Source organism: Crotalus tigris, unplaced genomic scaffold (assembly GCF_016545835.1).
Source record: "Crotalus tigris isolate CLP2741 ecotype Arizona unplaced genomic scaffold, ASM1654583v1 scf7180000024337.5909745, whole genome shotgun sequence".
NCBI classification, from domain to species: Eukaryota; Metazoa; Chordata; class Lepidosauria; order Squamata; family Viperidae; genus Crotalus; species Crotalus tigris.
The window spans coordinates 3,074,705-3,101,357 of record NW_024100507.1 but is presented as its reverse complement, the minus strand read 5'-3'; the positions used below and the strand labels follow the sequence as shown (position 1 = coordinate 3,101,357).

The window sequence follows — 26,653 nt, the reverse complement described above, 5'->3', positions numbered from 1 at the left end:
AATTTATCAGCATATTCTAAGCCAGCTATATTTCATGCCCCATGAAAAATTTCCACTCTTGGACAGAACACATCAGATCCATGAGGATCACAATCCCTCCCTCTTCTTACTTACCTATTAAGAAGTCAAATATGGCCATGTCAATGATATTGAGTAGCCGGCTGCCACTGTTGTAAGGATAAATCTCCTTCATGGTATTGCAGTAGAGAGGATTTACTTCCCACCTGGGTGAAAAATCAAACAGAAGAGAGTTGCTGCTGGCATCAGCACTCTCTCCATCTGCTGTCTTTCTTGAAAACAGAGGGAAAAGGCAGTGGTGCAACACTGGATTGTAAAATAAAATTAAAGATTTGGGGTCTAGCCTGCCATGTGAACCCGAGTCCAAGGCAAAAAGCGAATGCAGGTAATAGGCAAGGATCTTCAAAACTGTCAAGGTTTCTAAAACATCTAAAGAATACTGTATCTGTAGATACGCTTGAGCACTCTCAACACTGTTGGGAAAAGAAGTTTCATTCATTTTCCCGCTCCTTAACACAATCATGATAATAATGGGCCCTCCACAGTTGTATTTATATTTCAAGGTAAGCCTACGTTTAATGTTTTTGATTTTTCAGATTTATATCTTGATTTTCCTCAGTGAACTTAAGATAATACACATGAGAGGTGGGTTTTTTTTTTTTTGTCTTATTCCACTGCAGCAACTCAAAGGCCTCAAACCACCCAAAGAATTTCTGTTGGCTAGGTATGGAAATAATAGCTTCAGAAGCAATATTTATTCAGACTGGGTTAGTTAAGAGAATTTTTTTTAAATTTTTTCACTCTTCCCACAAGCATGCTCACACAGCTCTTTGTATATAGTCTTGTTGGACTTCCTAAAAGCTGTTATTTTACAATAGAAAATAGAAACAGCATTTATTACTAGCTTGGCTATGGTGGTTAGGACTTTTGGTCCAAATGCATTTGGTTGCTTCTGGATGGGCCAGCATTAGGAATGCAAAATCGAGGTGCGAGCTAAGCCCAGGGAATTAAGTGAGACTTACCCTCCAGTAACTGTGTCTAGGATTACATCCTTATTTCTTTTCTGTACAAACAGAAGGACCAAGGGCCTTTCTGAAGCTGTCCTGCTCAATAAATGTAGCATAGCACGTTTTTGAAAGCATAGCCTTTGTCTGAGCAGTAAGCAAAAAGAGAGGTCCATTTACCCACTTACTCCTCTTTTCCTGCAAAGCTATAAGATCGGATCCACGGATTAGGGATGGAGATTCGTGGTGCCAAGTTGAGAGAAGGCAGGAAAACCGAGAGGGAACCTTCCAACAGGTGAGGGTTCCCACAGACGGCGTATTCTGTTTTGCACATGTAAGGGCACTTCGCAAAGAAACAGACATTGCTGGCTATAAAGAGAGAAAGCTGTATGAGACTCAAGACTGACGCAGGGACAGAGGTTGTCCACAACAAGCCACAAGAACATTAGAATGAAGACATGCTCATCATGAAGTCATTATGCAAATGGTGTGATTGCATAATGATACCTGAGGCCCATAAGTTTATTTATTTATTAAGAAAATTTATATGGCTGCCTAATTTATGGTGACCCCAGGCAGATTATAAAACACCAGTACAAAAACCAGCAAACCTCCACTCATCTGGTAACAACAATCAAACCAGTGACTTGATGGACTCTGTATCACTCTGTTTGCAGGTCTGTTAGCAGTACCATGTCTTCAGGACTTTTTGACTATCGTCAAAGTGAGGGCCCATCTCATCTCTGCAGGGATGATGTTCCACAGAGAGGAAGCCACCACAGAGAAGGCCCTTCCAGTAGTAGACTGACCTCTTTAGGAGAGTAGAATCATAACAGTCCCTGTCTCTCTGTCATGGTGGGTTGAGTAGATATGATTGGGAAAAGATGGTCCTTCAAAGTTGCATAATGTAGTAATAATAAGGCCCTTAAAACTTGGTTTTGTCATAGGGCTGTAATGTCTGTGAAATAGTTGCATTGTGTTTAAGGTTTATAGGTATTTTTATTTCGGTTTTTAACTATTTTAATTGCATGTTTAATGCTTTTGTTTTTAATTATTTTGAATATTTGTTTTTTGTTAATCACCTTGTGTGATGAGAGGGCTATATATTACTGCTTAGTACAATTATGATGTCTAAACAGTGTTCAGAGATTTAGCTGGAAAGTATGATATGACTAACATTTGCTCTCCCTGATAGCTAAATACGAGAGTCTTTTCTGGGCACACAGGTTGTATATAAACATGCAGGGTATCTGTGGATACTTACACCTGGAGAAGAATATCTCAATTTTGTTGCATTTGCTCATTTGGTTGGTTAATTTAGGTTTCCCAACTAAATTTAAGCTGGTCAGGTTTATTCAAGTAAAGCGGGAATACTGACAAAGTTGCTCCCATTTTGCCTGGTTAAACCTAGAGCAATCTTGGTCATACAAAGTGGAAAACAAAGCCTGGAGCAAATTTTGCAAGAATCTTATGGGTATAGCCATCTGTCAAAACACCTCACAATCATAACAACTGGTGACCTCTGGCTTGGCCTGTACTAGCTTGTCAACAACTTTTAGAATGGCTGTCAAAATTTGCATGCTACTACAGTGAAGTCGAGTGTTTGTATCTATTATTTTAAATTCTTAGATTGTTGTGTGGCAAGAGAAAAGCTAAAGAGGACCAATTCACCAGTAGTGCTGAAAAAAGGTAGTTCTCAGTCATGAGAGTATTGAAAGTGATACCTCTTTAGCAGTTGAAACATTTAGTCTTGTCCATCTCCAATAGAATAATTGGTTTTATTCATGCTGAAGTGGGGTACAGAAATGTGTTTCTTATTTGAGGAGGTGGAAAGGTGATCTAATTTGAACATCTCAATTTAAGATGTTGCCATTGTGCTTTCAAGTCATAAATAGCTTATGGCATGACTATTTAAGGAAACTTTGAAAGATACCCCCACTGCCCCAGATTCATCGTCCTAGAATATTGGAGCAGGCCTTCTTCTGTACAATTTCCAGAATATGAAATGTATCTTAGAATCATAGGGTTGGAAAGGACTGTGGAGGTCTTCTAGTCCAACCCTTTATTCAAACAGGAGACCTTATAACACTCCAGACAAATGGTTGTCCAATCTTTTCTTGAAAACCTCTATTTATGGAGCACCCACAATTTTAGAAGCCAAGTCATTCCACTGTTTAATTGTTCTCACTGTCAGGAAATTTATCCTTATTTCTAGGTTGGAACTCTCTTTAATGAGCTTCCACCCATTGCTTCTTGTTCTACCTTCAGGTGTTTTTGGAGAATAAGTCAATCCCTTTTTTGTGACAATACCTCAAGTACTGAAAGACAGATATCATGTCACCCCTAATCCTTCTCTTCTTTAGGCTAGATATACCTAGTTTCCTTAACAGTTCATCGGTTTAGCTTCCAGAGTCCTCATCAACTTTGTTGTTCTTCTCTGCACTCTTTCTAGGGTCCCAACATCTTTTTTATATTGTGATAACCAGAACTGGACACAGTATTCCAAGTATGGCTTCATTAGTGCAGTATAAAGTGGTACTATCACTTCTTGTGATCTTGATCACTTCTCTCTTTTGACGCAGCCTAGGACTACATTGGCTTTTTTGGCTGCTACAGCACGCTGGTGGTTCATAGTTAAGTAGGACACCTAGGTCCCTCTCATACTTACTACTATACCATATGGCCCCATGTATATCTTTATACTTCAGAAAACCTGTGAAGATGCTACAGCCATCATAGTCTGGTTTGGAAGCATCACTGATTCAGACAGGAAGGTGCTGCAGAGAGTGATGAGGATGGCTGAAAAAATTATTGCCAGTTCCCTCCCTTCCATCCAGGACATAGCACATAAGCGTTGCTTGAGCAGGGTCCGTAAGATTGTCTGGGACACTACACATCCTCTTCACGACCTGTTTTCCTTGTTACCTTCTGGGAGGAGGCTCCGTGGTTTCTGAAGCAGAACATCCAGATTCAGTCACAGTTTTGTTCCATACAGTATTAACCTTGTGAACTGTAAAGCTTCCTCCTTCTGTTATGTGTTCAAGATGGACAGTGATTAATATTTATATGGTACTTATATGTAAGGGTGTAGGTCTATACATATGTTGCATTTAGTATGTTTAAATGTGTGTTATGTATGTGTACACTTTGAGAGCAAGCGACTAAATTTCATTTTTAATGTGTGCCATTGTGCCCACAGTAAAAAAATGACAATAAATGTTATCTATCTATCTATCTATCTATCTATCTATCTATCTATCTATCTATCTATCTATCTATCTATCTTATCTCTTTCACCAGGAATTTTAATGCAAACTGATTATAGTTCTTAATTTAATTTATTTCATGTTTTCAACTGTTTATAATGGTCTTATTTTTTTTAAAATGTATTTTAGCCACCTCGAGTACTCACCGAAGTAGAAAGATTGAATATAAATCTATGAAAGAAACTTACCGGGGGAAATAAAAAAGACACTTTGTAAGATTTCATTCTTTGTCATTTCTAAAATTTCTTTTGTAACGTTAATCATTCTCCCAGCTGCTGGAGGGACACGACGGAAATCCAGAATTCTGCAAAGGGCAAAATGTATTGCTCAGACCAATGCAAATCTTCTTTTTGTTAAACTGAATCTGGCCTATCTGTTAGAATTAGATTTTGTAAACTTTAGCATAATATTTTTGTTAATCTGCCATTATGATGGTATAATCCATAGCAACTTCCTATATGGAGAAAGTTTACTTTCCATGTTGTTCTCATAACATCCTTTGAAGGTTGACTGTCTCCACAGAAAAAATCTATAGAATTATTCAGAATATTGACTGCCAGTTGAGAATAAAGAATAGGATGGCCAGGGCTGCTGGCTTACAGTTAAGTTTGGACTGGGTTAAATTTTCTGCAAGTATTCAAAGTAAGAACTTGCAAATTGGACATGAAAGTTCTCTAACAGGATGGAGAAGGCTGTGCCCATTTAATTTCCTTGATCGGGCTTCTGTCAGATTCCTAGCCAACTAGAAAATGGCAAATATTTTCTCTTGATACATATGTAAGTAATTTTTAGTTTCAGGAAAATTCAGAGCAAATAAGTAGTCCTAAGGGGGGGGGGGAAAGGTAAGGTGAAGCCAAATACATAACTATACAGAAGGCTGAAAATATAGTATCTTTTGTATCTTGATCAGAATGTAGGACTTGTGGCTTCAGTGTGGGCCCTTCATGTTCTAAAGTTGGATGTTGACACATTTCTGCAAGCAAGAATGGAGAGTTGCAGTAGTAACTTAGTTAAACGTTTCCCAATATGAGGTTTCCATGGTAGGTCAGTGAAGAAGCTCATGTACTATAGGCAAATGAGCCATGTTTTAATCCCAAGGAAGGTGAAAATCTTAAAAGTTGTTCTCATCACAAGAATGGCGAGCACTAAAGTACCAGGCTGGACAGGGCCAATGAGCCAAATTGAACTTAACTTTCTCCCTGTTTGATACCCTACTGCAATATTTCTTAACCGTGGCCATTTTAAGGTGTCTGAACTTCAACTCCCAGAATTCCTCAGCCAGCACTGCTTGATAAACACCATTTCATTGGTATAATACTCTAAGAATGCAACTCAGAAATTTCAGACATTCTGAATATTCTAAGAATTATAGTCCCCATACATTTGCAGAATACACTGGGAAAAGCTAAGCTGGATACACCACTGCTCTGATTCATCGTAAGACAATTTCTTCTGTCACAAGGATTTCCAGGAATGTAACTTGACTGGACTGAGAATTAAAACATTTTGATCTTTAATAATAGCAAAGATGGAGACATTTCACCAAGAGCAGCTATTCTAACCTATTATAGTCACCTTATGGCAGTGTTTCCCAAACTTGACAATTTTAAGGCATGTGGACTTCAACTCCCAGAATTCCACATTGCTGGCTGTGGAATTCTGGGAGTTGAAGTCCACATGCCTTAAAATTGTCAAGTTTGGGAAACACTGCCTTATGGGAAGAGGCAGCATAAAAATGTAATAAATAAATAAATAAAATTATATCCTCTGCAACGTAACACTTCTCTTCATGCTGGACCATTTTGTCCTCCTTTGCATTAGAATCACAAATTAAGTAAGTTATCTAAAAGGTCCGGAATTATACAAATTACTCAAAGAAAGAAATAGTATGATACAATATTCATAGCTCAAACAAAGAGGGTTTCATGTCGTATGCCATAAGAGTGTTAACACTGGTAGCTACTACTAATGGGAGGACTTTGGTGCTTTCTGAGCTTGCTTGTTTTCTTGCAGACTTTTCATTACCCAAACTAGGTAACCCCATCAATGCTAGCACTGGGTGATGAAATAGCTGCAAGAAAACAACGGAGCTCAGAGTGCATCAAGGTCCCCTCATTTCAACCCTGAGCCACAAATATTCTCCTTTATCAATAGCTGCTACTAATATTTAACAACAGTTACCTGGATCTAAGCAAGCCCTCACTTACTTATCTTGTAATAGCTTTAATTTCACAGGGAGAGTTTATTACGATCCTCCACCACCCTTGCATTCTGCTGCTGCTTCTTTGTTTTCCCTAGCACTTAAGCAATTCATTAAGATATTTGATGGATGGCTCAAGTGAAACCTTAGATGCCAGCAAGAATACTGCCCCAACTTGTAAATGCTGAAATGTGGAGATATTTCTACTGTCTGTGCTGATTAATGCCATACAGCTTGCAAAGGATGCTATGGGGTCTAGTGTTTTTTTTGTTTGTTTTTTTCAGCAATTTGGTTAGTGAGTCAGTAACTGCCAAGCAGACTGACTAATAATGGCACAGAAGCTTTTTAAAATGCCCTCAAGAATTGGCTTTTTCAGCCTGCTGTTTGCAGAATAAAAATACAAATAAAGCATAGACTTGGAGCTTGATCAGGACTCCTAATGCATCAATCCAAGCATGATCTACCGCCAGACCTGCCAGATCATCACAAGCAGAAAAAAAGGGAGTTTAAGAGTGCTCCGAATGACAGGCTAATATAATACAAGCAGCTTGGTGGGAAACAGGTGGAAGAGTTATCAAGAATTAGATGGATAAACAAACAAACAAACATCTCACTTTCCTGGCCTTTTGGAAATGTCTAAAGACCTGGTTTTGCCATCTTGCCTGGGCCTCACAGAAGAGCGTGCAGCCTTTCAGCACCCTGAAAGCTCTCTTCCTCACCTTTTAATTCTGAATTTTAACTTTCTTTGCCCTTTATATAATTTTATATACAGTTTTTATGCTTTTATATTTTACTTGTACATTGCCCAGAGTTCCTCTGTGAAGGAGATGGGCAGTTTCTAAATTTGATAAATAGATGGATGGATGGATGGATGGATGGACAGATTTCTAAATTTGATAAACAAATAAATAAGACTTAGGCAGCTTGAGAGAATATCAAATTTCTTTTCCCTCTTCTTCGTTACATTTCATTTGTAATATGTGAATTATGAACATGCAATGGGTGGTGTCTGGTGACTGTTCATCCGCTAGTGGAATGGGAACTGTTAATGGAACAGGTTCCTTCTAAACTAGGGTAGATATGGAGGAGAAATAGCAGGAAAGCCGCTTGCAGAAAGTATGATTTAGCCTATTATTCTAGAAAGTTAGAACGATCTGAAGCAAGAAATGACCTTTCAAATAACTAATAGTAATTTATTAAATAATTACCTAGTAAACTTGTATGCTGAATGACTATGGGCAGTTCACAACAATCGAAGAATAAAATCAGTAAAAATAAAGATAAAACAAATGTCTACGGAAACTATCTGAAACGTTTGCACAATGCATTAGAAGAAAGAGCTGTAGTCTAAAACTAACGGGAAATTGTATTTTCCTTTCTATCACAGCCCCATGCTTAGATCATAGGCCAGCACAATTTTCCTCATCTCACAGGTTCTTTTATGCACCTAAAGATGGCCAGAGAACACAAATCAATCATCAAATCACGCTGAGCACAGAATGATGAGGAAACTACTATATTTCCTGCTTATTTTTTCACTCCGCTGTCCAGGGAAGACATCATCATTCACTAGGAGAATGTAGTTATATCAGCAGTAGGAGTCAGCAGATCCCCCATGGGGATGAACTATGACTCCCAGTTGCCCCAGCTGCTTGGCTAAAGATGAGGGATGTTGGGAAGTATAGCAACTTGGAGGGCCACAGATTTGTCACTCCTGATCTAGACTATCAGCATTGGTTCTTGAAGGTTTTAGACAAGTCCTATCTGGAACGAGAGGAAATTAAGCCTAGGAATCCTTTCCAGGTAGTTCTCGATTTATGACCGGCTGCTTAACCACTATTTGAAGTTATGGTGGACCTCCCCAAGGCCACTTATGACTCTTATTCAAAGTTCCAATGGCCCTGGCTGTTCCTCTCCTAGGGTCACATGATCACATTTTCGGCATTCAATAACCAGACTGCATTTATGGCTGTTTGCAGCATCCTGCAGTCATGTGACCACAATTTACAACATTTTTTTTTGTTGGAAACGTGTTCACTTCCAATTTCTGCAAAAACTGCCTATTGAGGACAATGGATTCACTTAACAAATGTATGTGTTTGCTTTATGGATGCTGTGTTCATTTAACAACAGCAGCAAGAAGCTTGTAAAATCAGGCAGAGTCACATGGAGACCCACATAATTACCAACATGAATTATGTTAATAATTCTGGGCTCATCTATGGTTGTGGGTCAAGGACTGTATACAGAATACAATTTCTGTCCCGAATGACAGTTCTTCCCAATAATGTGATTTCCCCCCCCCCCATCAGTACTTATGCTGATGATGCTTAAAGTTTTTAATGGCCAAAAAGGAAGAGCAGAACATTCATTCCATGACGCAAATGGCTTTAAAATTTGTGGCCTATGAGTAAAGGCTGATACCTACCCTCATTGCTCACACAGTTTTGTCTCCTGTGCCTTTTGCCTCGCCCCTCTGAAGCTGCAGTAAAGCTCTTTTCTAGACAAATAACTCAGGAGGTAATTATCACTTGGGAATTACCTGTCTAAGTGGAAGGCAGCGATCTCTGCATTGTGTCTCTGAAAGTCAACAAAGTAAAAAAAATCTTCTGGAGTCTCCTCGTCTCGGTTCTGTCTGAAGAAAATGTCCAGGTAATTAACAGGAAGGAGATTGTGTATAAAACAAAATATCTTTCTGAGTCTAAGAAAAGTATTTGACAGTAGCTAGAAAGAAAGAAGGATTCCTTTCTTCTCTTTCTGCTTTTCAGCTGCTCAGATCTTTTTGGTTCCCTCGTGTTCTTCTAGACCTGGTTTTATGCTCAAACTAACCAGCACCACCAATATATTTAATAATAATTGAGAAGACTAAATAGCCATGGTATGGAATTGGGGTCCAACCATGACAGGGGTTGGGCAAGTATGGCAACTTGACGACCTGTCAAATCTGGGAGTTGAAGTCCACAGGTTGTAAAGTTGCCATAGTTGCCCACCCTTATGCTATGTTTCTTCTGTTGCCTTCCCAGATTGGCCCATTTGTCTAGTTGAGGAGGAAAGTTGCTATTCAGGTCAAAAAGGATCAGCTCAGTGGTGGGATTCAGCCAGTTCACACCACTTTGGCAAAACCGGTAGCTATTTTTTTGTTGCGCAGGCCCAGAATGGACTTCCAGAAGCAGCATCCACACAGAGAACTGGTTGTTCACATGTTTGAATCCCACCACTGGGTCAGTTCCCAGCTAGAGTCAGGACAACAGAGCAAAGAGTCAGAATAACTCCCTCTTTTGCTACGTTGCACTGGTCTGAACTGCCTCATCCCTCATCTGCTCTTCATTCTTTCTTTCTATATTTTTTAAAGGATGTAAATGGTCACACCTAGTTGGCAGTTAGTCAACCAGCAACTTCTATGTATCTTCTTACATACTCATTTTGAATTCCCTTCAAAATCTTTGCACAACGTTAGCTTTTCCCTGAGGCGGGGAGGAACCGAGTGTGATTGTATAGGATGTAGCTTCCAATCCCTCTTTCTTTCCATAGAATTGCTGGAAATCAGCAGCACAATTTATGGACATGCAGAGGTGGGAAAAGATGAGAAGTACTCAAGTAGATCTTGGGTATTTTTTAAAAAATTATCATGCTACCTGCCACCACAAAAAGAACATAATTCGAATGCCTGCTCCTTCTCCTCCTTATCTGCACAACAACATTTATAGCTTTGCTAAAAATGCTTTAGTGAAAAGGATTCTGGCCATTTTCAAGTGAAGCAAGCTTACCTCATTGGTTTGAACATGGCTTTCCCGAAGTCTTGGAACCGCAAAACAAGTTTCAGGTGCACCCCGCTGGGCTTTACAACTGAGAAACAAAGAGAGATTCAGCTCCTTTTTCAAATGTCAAAACTCAAAGCTTTTGCTTAGTAATTTGACAGAAAAACATAATATCTGTCTTAAGAAAGAATTGAAATGAGCTTCTAACACCTTAAGATATATGGTATATGAAGATCAGTATCTAGTTTGCTTCTATTTGTTGGAAGCCATTTACTATGTTGAGTAATAAGCTACACTGAACTTGAAATAGTGAAAGCCTAACTCAGGGGTAGGCAACCTTGGCTCTTTTATGACTTGTGGACTTCAACTCCCAGAATTCCTGAGCCAGCATGGCTCAGCATGGAAACCTCTTCATTTCCCCTGAGCATGGCTGGTTCAGGAATTCTGGGAGTTGAAGTCCACGAGTCATAAAAGAGCCAAGGTTGCCTACCCCTGGTCTAACTTATTAAGGAACACCTGTCTCAAACCTACAACTCTGAGAATTCCCTGAAAATTTCCAATGTAATATTTCTTCATTTTTATTTACTGATCTGTACTAAGTTATACTTTTTCTGCTTTGTTTACAGGTAGTCCTTGACCTATGGCCACTACTGAGCTCAAAATTTCTGTTAAGTTAGTTGCTAAGTTAGTTTTCCCCCCTTTTACAACTTTTCTTGCCACAGTTGTCAATGAATCACTGCAGTTGTTAAGTTAGTAACATGGTTGTTAAGTGAATCCGGCTTCCCCCTTGACTTTGCTCGTCAGAAGATTGCAAAAGGTGATCACATGACCCGGGGACACTGCAACCCTCATAAATACATGCCAGCTGATAAGCATCCAAATTTTGATCACATGACCAATGGTTGTAAGGGTGAAATATGGTCATAAGTCACTTTTTTGAGTGCCATTGTAACTTTGAATGATAACTAAATGAAGTGTTGTAAATTGAGGACTATCTGTATAGCTCTGGGAAATGAAGGGAAGGAGGTAAATAATTCTTCTTCCATTCTGTTTGATATCTAGAGTAAAACTGAGAGATTTGTGGAGATGTGAGAATAGGTAGGGGTAGAGGATTGGATGAAGACCAAGGAGACCGAGCCCAAATCCATATTCACTATGGATGACATATGGCAATTTGTCAAATCTGCCTCACGTGGTTATCCTCCTACACCTCTTGGAGGAAGAACAAGATCACAATAACACTCCTTGGCCAGACCTCCAATTGTCCCATTTTAAGTGGTGATCCTAATCCGGAGAGTCCATCTATCAAAGCTACCCCAAAGAAAAATGGGGAGAGAATGAAACTAGCAGAGCGGGTTGTGCAAGTATGTGGTATATTTTATCTTGCAAATCCCTCTTTTTTAATGCTGGCTGATCTTAAAAAAAAAAAAAAAGGGCTAAGCAGAGTCAGACCTTGTCTGGAAATCAGTAGGAGACCTAAGGAAATCCCCAAGCTGCTGGCTAGTCAAAAACAATCTGGAAGGAGGTCCTGAGTACCACTTCCACACTATTGCCAAGGGGATTCCCAGATTTGACCTTGACCTGAGAGAGCTATTACTTTCGTTTTTTGTGATCTAACTCCTTTTTTGAAGAGGTTTCTTGCCTGGATGTGCTTCTATTGATGTAAAATCATGCATTTTAAACACCTAAAAGCTGTGGGGCGCTTTTAGTCCAATAGAAATGATTGATTTATACCCATGTACAGGTAGTCCTCGACATAGGACCACAACAGAGTCCAAAATGTAAGTTGCTAAGCAAGACATTTATTGACTTTTGCCCCATTTCTCGACCTTTCTTGCCACAGTTGTTAAATGAATCACTGCAGTTGTTAAGTTAGTAACGTTGTTGTTAAGTCAGTGGTTCTCAACCTTTTTAATGCCGCAACCTTCAACCGGTCGTAAGTCGAGGACTACTCAACTGGTCGTAAGTCGAGGACTACTCAACTGGTGCAGCATCGTTTGCAGAATGGGACTTTTGGCGGGCTCAGCAGGGCAGAGACAGCCTGGACAATTCCTATTGGCTTTTGAAAGCCAATAGAATTAGACTCTATTCAAGAGAGTTATTCTATTGGCTTTCAAAAGCCAATAGAATAAAAGGGAGTAGCACAGCTAAGGAAAAGGGGAAAAAAATGGTGGACTGCATTGTTTGGCGACCCCCGTGAAATGGTCATTCGACCCCAAATGGGGTCCTGACCCACAGGTTGAGAAACACTGTGTTAAGTGAATCTGCCCTTCCCATCGACTTTGCTAGTCATAAGGTCGCGAAAAATGATCACATAACCCCGGGACACTGCAATTGTCATACACATGAGCCAGTTGTCCAAATTTTGATCATATGACCACGGGGACGCTGGAGTGATCATAAGTCACTTTTTTTTCAGTGCCACTGTAATTTTGAACGGTCACTAAATGGATGATTGTAAGGCGAGAACTACCTGTACAAGGTACAGGAAAAATGAATCCAGGATTCACCTTCATTGATCCGGCTGGAAAATGCAGGGTTCAAAGTGAGCTGGGTCAGTTTAGCAGGCTGTAACATTTCTGCCGGAGCACCACGGAAGAGACAAAGGCATTTTCTTAATCCCTCTTTCTGCTTGTCCTCTTTCAACTTCCTGACACACTGCTTCAGAGGGGAGGGAAGTCTGAGAGCTTGTATCTCCTCCAGGAGGGGATCAGGAACGTCCTTCCTTCCTTCCTTCATCCCAGTAGATTTCTCTCAAATCCCAGTGCCCCTTTGGATCCAGTTCAAGGTCAGGAAGAGATACTGACACCGGCTCAACAAATGCACAGCAAGCCTTTTAATAGACGTGCAACTCCAAAGGGAAATTACACCACGGCGCTAGAGTTGCCTCTAAACATTCAGGGCTGGGTGAAACAGAGCCCTAAATAAAGCCCAAGGGTAGCACTAAGGACTTGGCTCATACATCTCATTAACAGAACTCCATCACTCCCCCCCCCTCCACCGCCAAAAGGACTCCTGTGACACATTGGTCAAAAGCGGCAGCAGATAGAATAGCAGTTCACCTACTTTGGGAGCAGTCGCAGGCCCCGAGCAAGGCTTTCTCATCCTGGCTGTAATCTGGAATGAAAAAGAAAACCTTGGGAAGTTTTCTTACAAGGAAGGGAGATAGAAGACAGAAGGCAGGTGAATGGCCTGCTAACAGCAGGGTTGCCAGCTTCTGTGCAAGTGGGAAGGGGGATCAGCGAGGGCAGGGGTAAGCCACCTTGGCTCTTTTATGACTCGTGGACTTCAACTCCCAGAATTCCTGAGTCATAAAAGAGCCAAGGTTGCCTGCCCCTGAGCAAGGGGAACCAAAGGGGACCAACAGGACTAGCTAGCAAACTTAAATCATGGTATCACCAATATGAATTTATGAGAACTAATTTGACCTAGCGGTTAAGGCACCAGGCTAGAAAGTGGGAGGCTGGGAGTTCTAGTTCCGCTTTAGGCATGAAAGCTGGCTGGGTGACTTTGGGCCAGTCCTGCTTTTTCAGCCCAACTCACCTCACAGGGTTGTTGTTGTGGGAAAAATAGGAGGGAAGGTGTGTTGGATATATTTGCTGCCTTGAGTTATTTATGAAAACAATAAAGGCAGAATAGATATGAATGGATGGATGGATGGATAGATGGATGAATGAGTTTATGAATTACAAATTATTTGTATGATGATGTCCTCAGGACCACGACATCATTGTGGCTTTTCTCAAATTCCCCAAATACATTTCCTGTGGGATTCATTCAGGTTTCACTGCAAGTAAAAAAACAGCGGAGAGGGTTCTACTGTATCCAATAATTTCTACCACTGCCCCACACACATACAGGTAGTCCTCAACTTAGGACTACAAATGGGACCAGAATTCCTGTTGCTAAGCAAGACAGTTACCAAGTGAGTTGTGCCCAATTTTTACAACCTTTTTGCCTTGGTTATTAAGGGAATCACTGCACTTGTTAAGTCTATTGTGAGGTTGTTAAACAAATCTGGCTTCCCCCATTTTCTTTGCTTTGTTGGAGGTCGGCTGGGAAGGTCACACATGGCGATTACATAACCCTGGGATGCTGCAGCCATTGCAAATATGTGCCAGTTGCCAAGCGCCCGAATTTTGACCATCTGACTGTGGAGATTCTGCAGTGGTCATAAGTGTGAGGACTGGTTGTAAGTCACTTTTTTCGGCGCCACTGTAATTTTGAACCGTTGCTGAATGCTCTAAGTCATGGACACCCTGTACTACATTGGGAAAGGGTATGCAAAGCAGTTGGGGTAGAAAGATTTCCCAACCAGAATTTTCCCTTCCAGGAAATTCTCTTTCTTCCCGCTTTTTCTGACTGCGCTCTCAATTTCCTTTCAAACAGATTCCCTTACACCAGTGGTTCTCAACCTGTGGGTCAGGACCCCATTTGGGGTCGAATGACCATTTCATGGGGGTCGCCAAACAATGCAGTCTGCCATTTTTTTCCCCTTTTCCTTAGCTGTGCTACTCCCTTTTATTCTATTGGCTTTTGAAAGCCAATAGAATAGACTCTCTTGAATAGAGTCTAATTCTATTGGCTTTCAAAAGCCAATAGGAACTGTCCAGGCTGTCTCTGCCCTGCTGAACCCGCCAAAAGTCCCATTCTGCAAACGGTGCTGCACCAGTTGAGTAGTCCTCGACTTACGGCCGGTTGAGTAGTCCTCAACTTACGACCGGTTGGGGGTCACGGCATTAAAAAGGTTGAGAACCACTGCCTTACACTGTTCCTCCTGATTATACAGGTGAAACTTGAAAAATTAGAATATCGTGCAAAAGTTCATTTATTTCAGTAATGCAACTTAAAAGGTGAAACTAATATATGAGATAGACTCATTACATGCAAAGCAAGATAGTTCAAGCCGTGATGTGTCATAATTGAGATGATTATGGCTTACAGCTCATGAAAACCCCAAATCCACAATCTCAGAAAATTAGAATATTGTGAAACAGTTCAATATTCTAGGCTCAGGGTGTCCCGTTCTAATCAGCTAATTAAGCCATAACACCTGCAAAGGGTTCCTGAGCCTTTAAATGGTCTCTCAGTCAAGTTCAGTAGGAATCACAATCATGGGAAAGACTGCTGACCTGACAGTTGTGCAGAAAACCATCATTGACACCCTCCATAAGGAGGGAAAGCCTCAAAAGGTAATTGCAAACGAAGTTGGATGTTCCCAAAGTGCTGTATCAAAGCACATTAATAGAAAGGTATGTGGAAGGGAAAAGTGTGGAAAAAAAGGTGCACAAGCAGCAGGGATGACCGCAGCCTGGAGAGGATTGTCAGGAAAAGGCCATTCAAAAGTGTTGGGGACTTTCACAAGGAGTGGACTGAGGCTGGAGTCAGTGCATCAAGAGCCACCACAGACAGACAGATCCTGGACATGGGCCCAGTGTGAAGTTTCCACAGTCTATGTTGATTTGGGGAGCCATGTCATTTGCTGGTGTTGGTCCACTGTGCTTCATTAAGTCCAGGGTCAATGCAGCCGTCTACCAGGAGATTTTGGAGCACTTCATGCTTCCTTCTGCAGACGAGCTTTATGGGGATGCTGACTTCATTTTCCACCAGGACTTGGCACCTGCTCACACTGCCAAAAGCACCAAAACCTAGTTCAATGACTGTGGGATTACTGTGCTTGATTGGCCAGCAAACTCGCCTGACCCGAACCCCATAGATATGGGGCATTGCCAAGAAAAAGATGAGAGACATGAGACCGAACAATGCAGAAGAGCTGAAGGCCGCTATTGAAGCATCCTGGTCTTCCATAACATCTCAGCAGTGCCACAGGCCAATAGCTTCCATCCCACGCCGCATTGAGGCAGTAATTGCTGCAAAAGGGGTCCAAACCAAGTACTAAGTACATATGCATGCTTATACTTTTCAGAGGTCCGATATTGTTCTATGTACAATCCTTGTTTTATTGATTGCATGTAATATTCTAATTTTCTGAGATTGTGGATTTGGGGTTTTCATGAGCTGTAAGCCATAATCATCACAATTATGACAAATCACGGCATGAACTATCTTGCTTTGCATGTAATGAGTCTATCTCATATATTAGGTTCACCTTTTAAGTTGCATTACTAAAATAAATGAACTTTTGCATGATATTCTAATTTTTCGAGTTTCACCTGTATGTTTCCTTTTGTGTTTAATGCTGCTTGATGCTTTTTGAAAAGAAATAAAAACATTATTATACAAATAATTTTTAACTCATAAACTCATGTCAGTGAGATCATGAAACCATCAGTGCACAGCACATCCCTTATGTGATTGTGTCATGACAGATGTGCCATCATTTGCCTCCCTTGCCCCGCCCTGTAAATGGGATCAGGACAACAATTAAGTTTATTTAACCACATTTACGTGTAATTAAAACACCCGAAATCTATGCAACACTGAGAGGCAAATTGGGACACCAAGCAATTAACCATTCTTAATTGATTTGCAGCCCTACCTGTGAACTGGGCATGAAGCACAAGACTAAGTGTACGTGGCTGATTTCTACAGTTTCTAACTCTTCATGCATCCTAGTGGTCATCTGGATTAATTTTGCATCCCAGATCTAGTACTCTAACATTTCCTAACCAATTTCCTAACAGTGAAATTTAGAAATTTCCTAACAGTGAAAACAATTAACCAGTGGAACAGCTTGCCTTCCGACGTTGTGTGTGCTCCATCACTGGAAGCTTTTAAGAAGAGACTGGACACCCATTTGTCTGCAATGGTACATAGGGCCACCTGCTTGAGTAGGGGGTTGGACTAGAAGACCTCCAAAGTCCCTTCCAATTCAGTTATTCTGTTATTTCAGCCTTCCTTTAAGAAAGATTCAAAGCATTACTTACCAGCACTGATAGTACTAAACTTCTGTGTGTCCCTAAGGAGTTGATCAACCATAGGGCTGGCCCGTGGATACAAGGCATGACGATTGATCCCCAGGTAGAACTGGAGCCAGCTTGCTTCATGTCGGAACTGAACCACTGAACCCACGGTTAGGTTGCGTTCTTCTCTATAAACCTGATGTCTTCTGAAATACATGGAACAGATAACCTGTGTTTATTCAAATGTTAAAAAACGCATTGAAGGAATTCTTGCTAATATAGGTAATCCTCAAATTATGAGCTCTACTGAGCCCAAAATTTACTTTGCTAAGGAAGACCGTTGTTAAGTGAGTTTTGTCCCATTTTACGACCTTTCTTGCCACAGTTGTCACGTAAATGTGAAGTATTAATACCACTTTACAATGCCTTGGTAAGGCCACACCTGGAATACTGCATCCAGTTTGGTCACCATGATGTAAAAAAGATGCTGAGACTCTAGAAAGAGTACAGAGAAGAACAACAAAGATGATTAGGGGACTGGAGGCTAAAACATATAAGGAACGGTTGCTGGAATTGGGTATGTCTAGTTTAATGAGGAGAAGGACGAGGGGGGACATGATAGCAGTATTCCAATATCTCAGGGGCTGCCACAAAGAAGAGGGAGTCAAGCTATTCTCCAAAGTGCCTGAAGGCAGGACAAGAAGCAACGGGCGGAAACTAAGCAAAGAGAGAAGCAACTTAGAACTAAGGAGAAACTTCCTGACAGAACAATTAACCAGTGGAACAACCTGCCTCCAGAAGCGGTGAATGCGCCAACATTGGAAGTTTTTAAGAAGAGACTGGTCAGCCATTTGTCCAAAATGGTATAGGGTTTTCTGCCTGAGCAGGGGGTTGGACTACATGACCTCCAAGGTCCCTTCCAACTTTATTATTATTATTAATCACTGCAGTTGTTAAGTTAGTAACATGGTTGCTAAGTGAATCTGGCCTCCCCATTGACTTTGCTTGTCAGAAAGTCACTAAAGGTGATCATATGACCCCGGGACACTGCAACTGTTATAAATACATGCCAATTGACAGGTGTCCAAATTTTGATCATGTGTCCATGGGCAATCTACAATGGTTGTAAGTGTGAAAAATAGTCATAAGTCATTTTTTTCAGTATCGGTGTAACTTTGAATAGTCGTGAAATGAATGGTTGTAAATGAAGCACTACCTGTAGATAATTTGTCCAAAGAGATCCAAGGTTCAACCTAGAGAATTAATAGGCTGGACATTGCTATCCTTGCCACAAACCATGCTGGCCCAAGTGGACAATTGGTCTGGCTACTATCTCTCTTCCTCATTTCCTTCTCTCAATTGCTGGCAGCACATCTGTTCCTGTTAGCAACAGCGACAATGCCGGTTAGATTTCCTAAAACTCAGTTTACAGACACCATTGCTGTTTCTGCTTCCCACCATACTCGCAATTCTACTTACCACCATTTATTTAGCGACTGCTCGAAGTTACAATGGCACTGAAAAAGTGACATATGACCAGTTTTCTCACTTACGATCACTGCAGGATCCCTGTGATTATATGATCAAAATTCCGGTGCTTGGCAACTGGGATGTATTTATGATGGTTGCACTGTCCCAGGGTCATTTGTAATCTTCCCAGCCAGCTTCAAAGTCAATGGGGAAAGTCAGGTTCTTTTAATGACCTCAAGATTCATTTACCAATTGCAGTGATTCACTTAACAACTGTGGCAAAAAGGTCACAAATGGGGCAAAAATCACTTAACCACTGCCTTGCTTAGCAATGGAAATTTTGGGTTCAGTTGTGACTCAGTCGAGAGCTACCAGCTACCATGTGGTTTTGTGAATGCGTGAGTGTAGGGCCACCAAGAGTATTATTACTTTAGTTTAAAAGGTTATTGTTTAAAATGCTTTCCAAATAGATGGAACCTGGTTGCCTCAAAAACAACCTGGCACAATTATAGTCTATAACCTTGCAGTGACATCACTGCTACATCCCCAGTAGCAGTGTATATACCCTCATGCAGCTTGTGGTCCTAATTAAAAAAAAAAAAAACTGATGGAGAGGAAAAACGACAGAGAAAAAGGAGGTATCAAAAGAAAAAGGCAATTATGGGTATAGAAACATGGACATCTACAAGACAGAGAATTGGAGCCTCTACTCACATTTCATTTTGGCTTCATTCCTGGCTACTGATTTGCATCGAACGTCCAACAAATTACAGTCGTTCATTCATTCATTCATTCATTCATTCGATTTGCATCGAACGTCCAACAAATTACAGTCGTTCATTCATTCATTCAATTTGCATCGAACTTCCAACAAATTACAGTCGTTCATTCGTTCGTTCGTTCATTCATTCATTCATTCATTCGTTTTAGATGGCTGCCCATCTCACCAAGTGAACTGAGAGAGTAACATGGGGTTAAAAACTTGCCAAGCAAACTAAACAATGATATAATATACGATCTTGCATTTTGCACCTTGACTAGGGCTCCCTTAAATCGGAATCGTCCTGCATTAGACTGGAATCCATTAACACAAGATCTCTCTGCCTTTTTCTTTTTTCTTTCAGTTTGCTGGACATTTTAGAAATGAATGCTAAGAGTTGGCAGCCCAGGCTCTTCCCAGAAGCTGGGAATCTGCAGTGCAAATCTGCTTTATGATTCAGATAAGCAAGTTCAAGAGAAATAGCCCCCTCTGGATGGTTACCCATCCCTTAGTGCAGTTCTGATTCTTGTAGGCAGATTTGCATTCTGTATCTTTACCTGAATCCCTGTCTAGGTCATAAAATGAATACAGGCTAAAGGGAGCCGGCAGGTACTAAACCAGGGGTAGGCAACCTTGGCTCTTTTATGACTCGTGGACTTCAACTCCCAGAATTCCTGAGCCAGCCTGGCTCAGGAATTCTGGGAGTTGAAGTCCATGAGTCATAAAAGAGCCAAGGTTGCCTACCCTTGTACTAGACAAACAAATGCTAGGTACAATTACATTTTTTAAAAAATTTGAAATTGTTTCCTGCACTAAGTACTCCAACAACAAAGGTGGAGAATGGCCTACAGCTCAGGACAGTCATGGTTTCAAAAACGTCTAAAAAATAACAAGGCACTGAGCTTTAACCAAACTATAATAATCCACCAACCTCTTAGATAAATATAAATCCACTACAGTAACTGCATGTGTTAACAGTGACAATTATGAAGGCCATAATTGCATGAAATAGCTTAGTAGGTCCACAGTAGAAAACTCTGTGGTGCCATCTAGTGGTCACCCAGAATTCTTGCAGCCTAGATACAGCAGCTCAGACCAGCCCTTGCTTGGGTTAGAGTGGAGTACTTTTAGCTCCCAACAGCTTTGGGTGTAACCTTCCCTGGTGAGCTCTGTCCTGCAAACACATAAAGGAAATTAACAGAAGGCTCCTGGAAGAGCAACAAGTACTTAGGGTAGCCCACATAACTGGACCTTCTCCCCAAACTCCCTTTTTCTGATTTTTTTTCCTATTTTTTTCTGTCCCTGAGCATAGAATTTGCTGTTGTGTTACCAAACTGTCCTACTTAGACCTACTGTGGTGTTATAGTTTTAATCTGGGACAAATAAAGGAAAGTTGATGGCTTCTTCTGACTTTGTTTGTCCTCCCACCAATCATTACCTGCCAATCATTCTCTTGAATGAGCAGTGAGACAAGGATGGGGATGGAGAAGTGTAGACAAGCATCTGCAAGCAAACTCACAAGTTTCCTGACCCCCCATTCCCCCAAAAAGGCTGCAGGTACAGAATTCTCATGCATGTTGTCCTGCTCCCTTCCCATCCACGGTTGTTATCAGGGCAATTCTTGGACATCCATTTAGTGCTCTTTTCAAAGGAGAGAAAGGGCATGGAGTAGAGAATCCATTCTGATCCACTACTACAAGAACAGCCATTTTGGCAGGGGTATTCATGGCGGGCAGTTCTCAAAAGAAGGGTGTGAACTATGCAAATTGTGTGAAGTAAGCAAAACACCACACTTTCCCCCCAAAGTAATAAAAACAGGGGAAACATGACCCCTCAGGCCCTTGTCAGCAGAAACGTTTGTAAGGGTAGTCCTTGACTTAGGATCACAATTGGGCCCAAAATTTTCATTGCTAAGCAAGATAGTTGTTGAGTGAATTTTGTCATTTTTATGCCCTTTCTTGCCACAGCTGTTAAGTGAGTCATTGCAACTGTTGTTAGTAACATGGTTGCAAAGTGAATCTTTACAACCCGGTTGACTTTGCTTGTCGGAAGGTCATCAAAAGGGATCACATGGCCCTGGGAGACAGCAACCGTCATAAATACTTGCCCGTTGCCAAATGTCTGAATCTTGATCACATGACTGTGGGGATGCTGCAATGGTCATAAGTGTGAAAAATGATCATATTTTGCAGCGGCATAACTTTGAACACTCCCTTAATGAGTGGTTGTCAGTCGAGAATGATCTGCAGTGAATTTGTTGGTGGCAGAACCAGACACACGGGGTGGAAGAATGTGGCTCTTTTTTCTTGATATAAATTGACCCTCCATGTAGCAGAAAAGCACTCAAAAGCGAGTTTGTTGACAAACTAGCCTTGAAAAAAAACCAAGTGTTATCAGGAACATAAGATCTAACAAGAGCTATGGATAACACCACCCGGGCATTCTTGGATGGACGCTTCTGCCAAACCATAGTGGCCCAACACAGGTGTGGCTAGCTTCTAGTGGCCAGTAGGAGTGATGCAAAACCCAGGCCGACTGCATCATCATCATCCACCACAATGTCAGTGAAGCATGCTAGATCATGTCCACGTTTGGGAGAAGAGGAAGTTCTGGAACAACATGAAAACTGGAATAGCTGAAGCCAACTTGAAGCAGCCTCCATTGTGGGTTGGAGCTGAGACAATGGTAGTGATCTGAAGACAAGGCATATAGATCTCTCTCCCCAATGAGGCAGGGGCCACATCCGGAAGGGGGAAATCAAGGATTAATGTCTCCTGATGTGGGCTTTCAACTCTTTTGTGGCTCGACTGCTACAGCACTCAGGAGGCTGACTCTGCCTTTCCACGGAAGAGTGATCAGGTAGAACTGGGGAAGGATTGAGCATAACATGCATTTGTAACTCAGGTGTATCCTGCCTACATTGCTCTCAAGCCTGATCTTCTCTGTTCTGCCAAAGGACTCATCGCTGTATCTATTCTACTGGATTGACTGAATCCATTTTACTTCTGAACCAAGTAAAGCTTGTCCAGTTTTCAATGGATTTGTCTTAATGCACTCAGAGACATTCCGCTGATGGCAATAAAATGATCGAGAGAGAAGCTGCAAGTTATAAGATATTGTATACCTGTGTTTGTCCCTTTTGGCTTTACCTGCTTCCTCATTGACTTTGCTTGTGGGGATCGTGTTGGATTCACATAACAGCAACCAAAAGTGCCAGAATTGCTGTAACTAAGTGATGTGGAGATGTGACCTAATGTTTTCCAACTATGTTGCTCAGCAATGGCAATGCCAGTCCCTACTGCTGTCATGAATTGAAGGATACCTGCATTTTTTTTTTAATGCCAAACTCATTTGCTGTCTTCTGAATCTAGCAAGCCAAGTAGGTAGGGACTAATCTCCCAAACTAGAAAGAAAGCTAAGTCTAGTTCTCCAGAAACACCACCATAGGCTGTCTATATATGTTTGTATTTTTGGGTAAATGAGTACTCTGATTAAGCACAAGAATCTTAGGAGTGGAAAACTAGGAAGCATAAATGATTGAGTTTAAGCAATTGAGCAATAGCTTACTGTATCATTTTCCTGCCACTTTAATTGTGCAATTAAATTTTAAAACATTTATTTTCTCCTTTTCCTCTTGCTTTGGTAAGCCATCTTGTAGCAACCCACCCATTCCCTGAATCTTATGATAAAGTTATAATTTATAAATTCTGCCCCATACCTGGGTCTGATCAAGCTGACTGGTAAGAATCCAGGTAATTTGCTTATTCCTGGGCACTTACGAACTGCACAATTCACATAACAATGGCAGCAGAAAGGTCATAAATTGCATAACTCGCTTAACAACTGCCTTGCTTAGCAACAGAAATTCTGGTCCCCGATGTGGTTGTAAGTTGAGGATTATCTATAAATGTTTTGTTCCTGCAAATGATAACAAATCTATCAGCGGTCTTGCAGCGGTCATTTTTATCCCTTATAATATGATCCTTACAATGATCCTAAATAATACAACTAAATGATTTGGTGTTATCGCAGTAGAAAGATCTTTAGTGAACTTGCTTTCCTAGGGCAGAGGTCCCCAACTTTTTGGGCACCAGGGACTGGTTATGTGGAAAGAGATTTTTCTGTGGACCGGAAGTGCATGGTTTTGTGTGCTGCCTGCATCTCATGGATGGGGCTTTGCTTGTTTGTGCGGACCAGTTGCTGGCATGCCGCGGCCTGATACCAGTCCACAGACCAGGGAGTTGGGGACCCCTGTCCTAGGGGATCTAGAGAAATCAGTGAGACTTAACTCTGTCATAACTAAATTAAATCCAATTTCTTTGATTGAATCTAAGGATGACCAACGAAGGCTCTTATGGCTCTTGTGGCTACAACACAATCACTGTAGTACAAACTTTTGTAGGCAACAATTATTTTCAGAGGCATAAAGTGGAGTGAAGATGGCAGTGTGCTTGGACATAGGAGGGAAGCTGTTTTGCAAGCTAAAGGTAGAAGAATAGCAAATGTGTACTGACAGCAGAAATGCTACCTATGAGTCATCCAATTTAATCTAATGCAACTTGATTTTTATGAATTGGCTCAGGAATTAAATTCTCCTCCTAAAACTATGCTCCATTTGCAAGTGAAATAATTCTTGTTCCTAGAATTATCAGACCTGATTCACCCTCCAAATGTATAGGGGAACATTATATAAGACAATGTATAATTTGGCAAAAACTATTTGTGGAAAATTTGGCAGAAGACCCTGACCTTTGAATGCCTACTGTACCACACCAACACTGATGGATTTAGCCCTGTTTGCCCATTTCACCAACTAACACGGGGGTGGGGGTGGAACCAGAAGGCATCATTTCCATTTTATATTATTCACAAAACTGATAATATCTTTGTATAGGAAAGTGATGCTCTACCACATCTAAACTTGGTTTGCTTCTGGTAGGCTCAGGTAAATTGTGCTGAGCAGGGGTGGCCAACCTTGGCAATTTTAAGACTTGTGGACTTCAACTCCCAGAATTCCTATGCTGGCTGGAGAATTCTGGGAATGGAAGTTCATAAGTCTTAAAGTTGTCAAAGTCGGATACCCTGGTGCTGAGGAAGCCATAGTACTTACAAATGGAAAAATATAGTATTGGAGTTGCTATATGAAGCCAATGCTCAAATAATCAGATATCACCCTGGCCAATTCTATTAATTTGAATGCTGTTAATTGATGCAGGCTACAAAGCTATGCTTATTTTCCTAGATGTAGCTTCTATGGAAGACAACGGAAGACTCACTTCTTCATAAACACGCACCAAGATTTTCATCGTAAGCAAGCCTTACTTCCAAATAATTTCTAGCTGTTTGTATGGAAGTAAATATGCATCAATCATAACAGCAGCTGTACTTATAAATCACATTAGAATCAAGATGGGGCTTTGCTTGTTTGTGTGGACCGGTTGTTGGCATGCTACGGCCTGGTACCAGTCCACAGACTGGGGGTTGGGGACACCTGACATAGAGACACTGAAAGTGAGTGGGCGGCCATATACATTCTATTAATTAATTAATAAATTAATATCCTGAATTCCTGGTTCTTGCTTTATGAAATCCTTCGGCAACCTCTGATCTGACAGCTGAGTTCATACATTATGCTAAACTGCAAATGTAATTAGCTGGATTTTAGCATAGCATGTTGACTAAATCCAGCTACTTCAGGTTGTGAATGCTCATTTTAGGCAGGGCCCTGTGAATGAAATGGGCCACAATGGCTTCCTCAACAAATCATAGTTAAAATAGACCAAAAAGTGTAACTCCAGTAATTGTTGGGAGTTGGGAATCAGGATCCCAACCAAATGTGTGTGCAGCAATTCCTTGCTTTTTCCAAGATATGCACAGTTTCTGGTTCTTTCCCTTAAAGACTTCTAGTGCTATTATGATTGAGCTTTGCCCATTTTACTTCTGCTATCAAAATTTACAAAACCTGACACAGCCTGAAATAAAATTGCTGAGCTCCTTCTCTAGGCCAACTGCAGAAATGATCTTCAGCTGTTTTCAGATGCTTGCCACAGCTCTTGACATGAATATAAAATGGGCTAGAGGATTTGATTGCTTTATTTTTCTTTTCAGGTTTCTGATTGGCCTTTCTCTTTGCACTTTTCATTTTCGCCTGCTACTTGGGATACGCAGGTGAGAAGATTCTCATGTAAGTGCAGCCTGAATTAAGTTGTGTGTCCCTGATTTAAACTATTAGTCCCTCTAGATTCAAGACTGTTTTTCTGCCTTTTTGCTTCCAGTTTATGAGATCGTAAAGTGTCGGCAACATAATTTATGAATCGGTATGCATCTTGGCGTTAGTGTATAAGAATTCAGTCTTCCAAAACACGTTCTTGCTTTATTTGCAGCTAGGCATTAAAACCCAGACAAGTCTAATGTTAGCACAGATTGTTAAACTTCTCTGAATGGCACCCCAGTTTATGGAGGCCATATCTTGCATTACAAAGCAGCTGCACAATAATCAATACTGTCTCACACCCAAAGAATACGATGCAATGCTAAGTCACACCAGGCAAATGGCTTGCCCAGACTGCACAAAAATAATCTTGGCAGATTATTTATTGGGAGCAAATAAAAAAGCCTCCAAAAAAGAAAATTGCAAAGGATAAATCAACTGCAATGGATAAGAGAAAGAAAGGGAGAAAAGAGGAGAAACGCAAAGAAAAAGCTTTTTTTTTCTCCAGGAAGGATGGAATGAGTGTATATAATCTTTGACTTATAAACGATTCGTTTAGTGGCTGTTGAAAGTTACAATGAAAAAAGGGACTGATGACCATTTTTCACACTTTGAATTGTTGCAGCAAAACCATGGTCAATCAATCAGAATAGAGCTGGAAGAGACATTGGAAGTCTTCTAATCCAATCCTCTGCTAAAGCAGGAGACCCTGTACCATTTCAGACAAGTGGCTGTCCAGTCTCTTCTTAAAAAACTTCTAGTGTTGGAGCATTCACAACTTCTGGAGGCAGGTTGTTCCACTGGTTAATTGTTCTAACTGTCAGGAAGTTTCTCCTTCGTTCTAGGTTGCTTCTCTCCTTGATTAGTTTCCATCCATTGTTTCTTGTCCTGCCTTCAGGTGTTTTGGAAAAGAAATTGACCCACTCCTCATTGTGGCAGCCTCTCAAATACTGGAATACTGCTGTCATGTCACCACTAGTCCTTCCTTTCTCTAGACTGGCCATACCCAATTCTGCAATCGTTCTTCATATGTTTTTGTCTCCAGGCCTTTAATCATCTTAGTTGATCTTCTTTGCACTTTTTCCAAAGTCTCAACATCTATT

The 26,653-nt window shown here is 40.9% G+C and overlaps 1 protein-coding gene across 2 annotated transcripts in view; it reads right to left on the bottom strand.

The window, feature by feature from the left end:
• Positions 1-26,653, bottom strand: part of FAM20A (FAM20A golgi associated secretory pathway pseudokinase) — a 59,901-nt gene that overhangs the window by 13,948 nt on the left and 19,300 nt on the right. For both annotated transcript variants that reach the window (XM_039325457.1, XM_039325456.1), the window contains exons 2-8: positions 17,134-17,315; positions 13,313-13,363; positions 10,256-10,334; positions 9,031-9,123; positions 4,477-4,592; positions 1,211-1,391; positions 115-224 (exon numbers count right to left, since the gene is read on the bottom strand). In XM_039325457.1, coding sequence (XP_039181391.1) covers positions 115-224; positions 1,211-1,391; positions 4,477-4,592; positions 9,031-9,123; positions 10,256-10,334; positions 13,313-13,363; positions 17,134-17,315 — 812 coding nt within the window. The remainder of the gene's footprint in view (positions 1-114; positions 225-1,210; positions 1,392-4,476; positions 4,593-9,030; positions 9,124-10,255; positions 10,335-13,312; positions 13,364-17,133; positions 17,316-26,653) is intronic.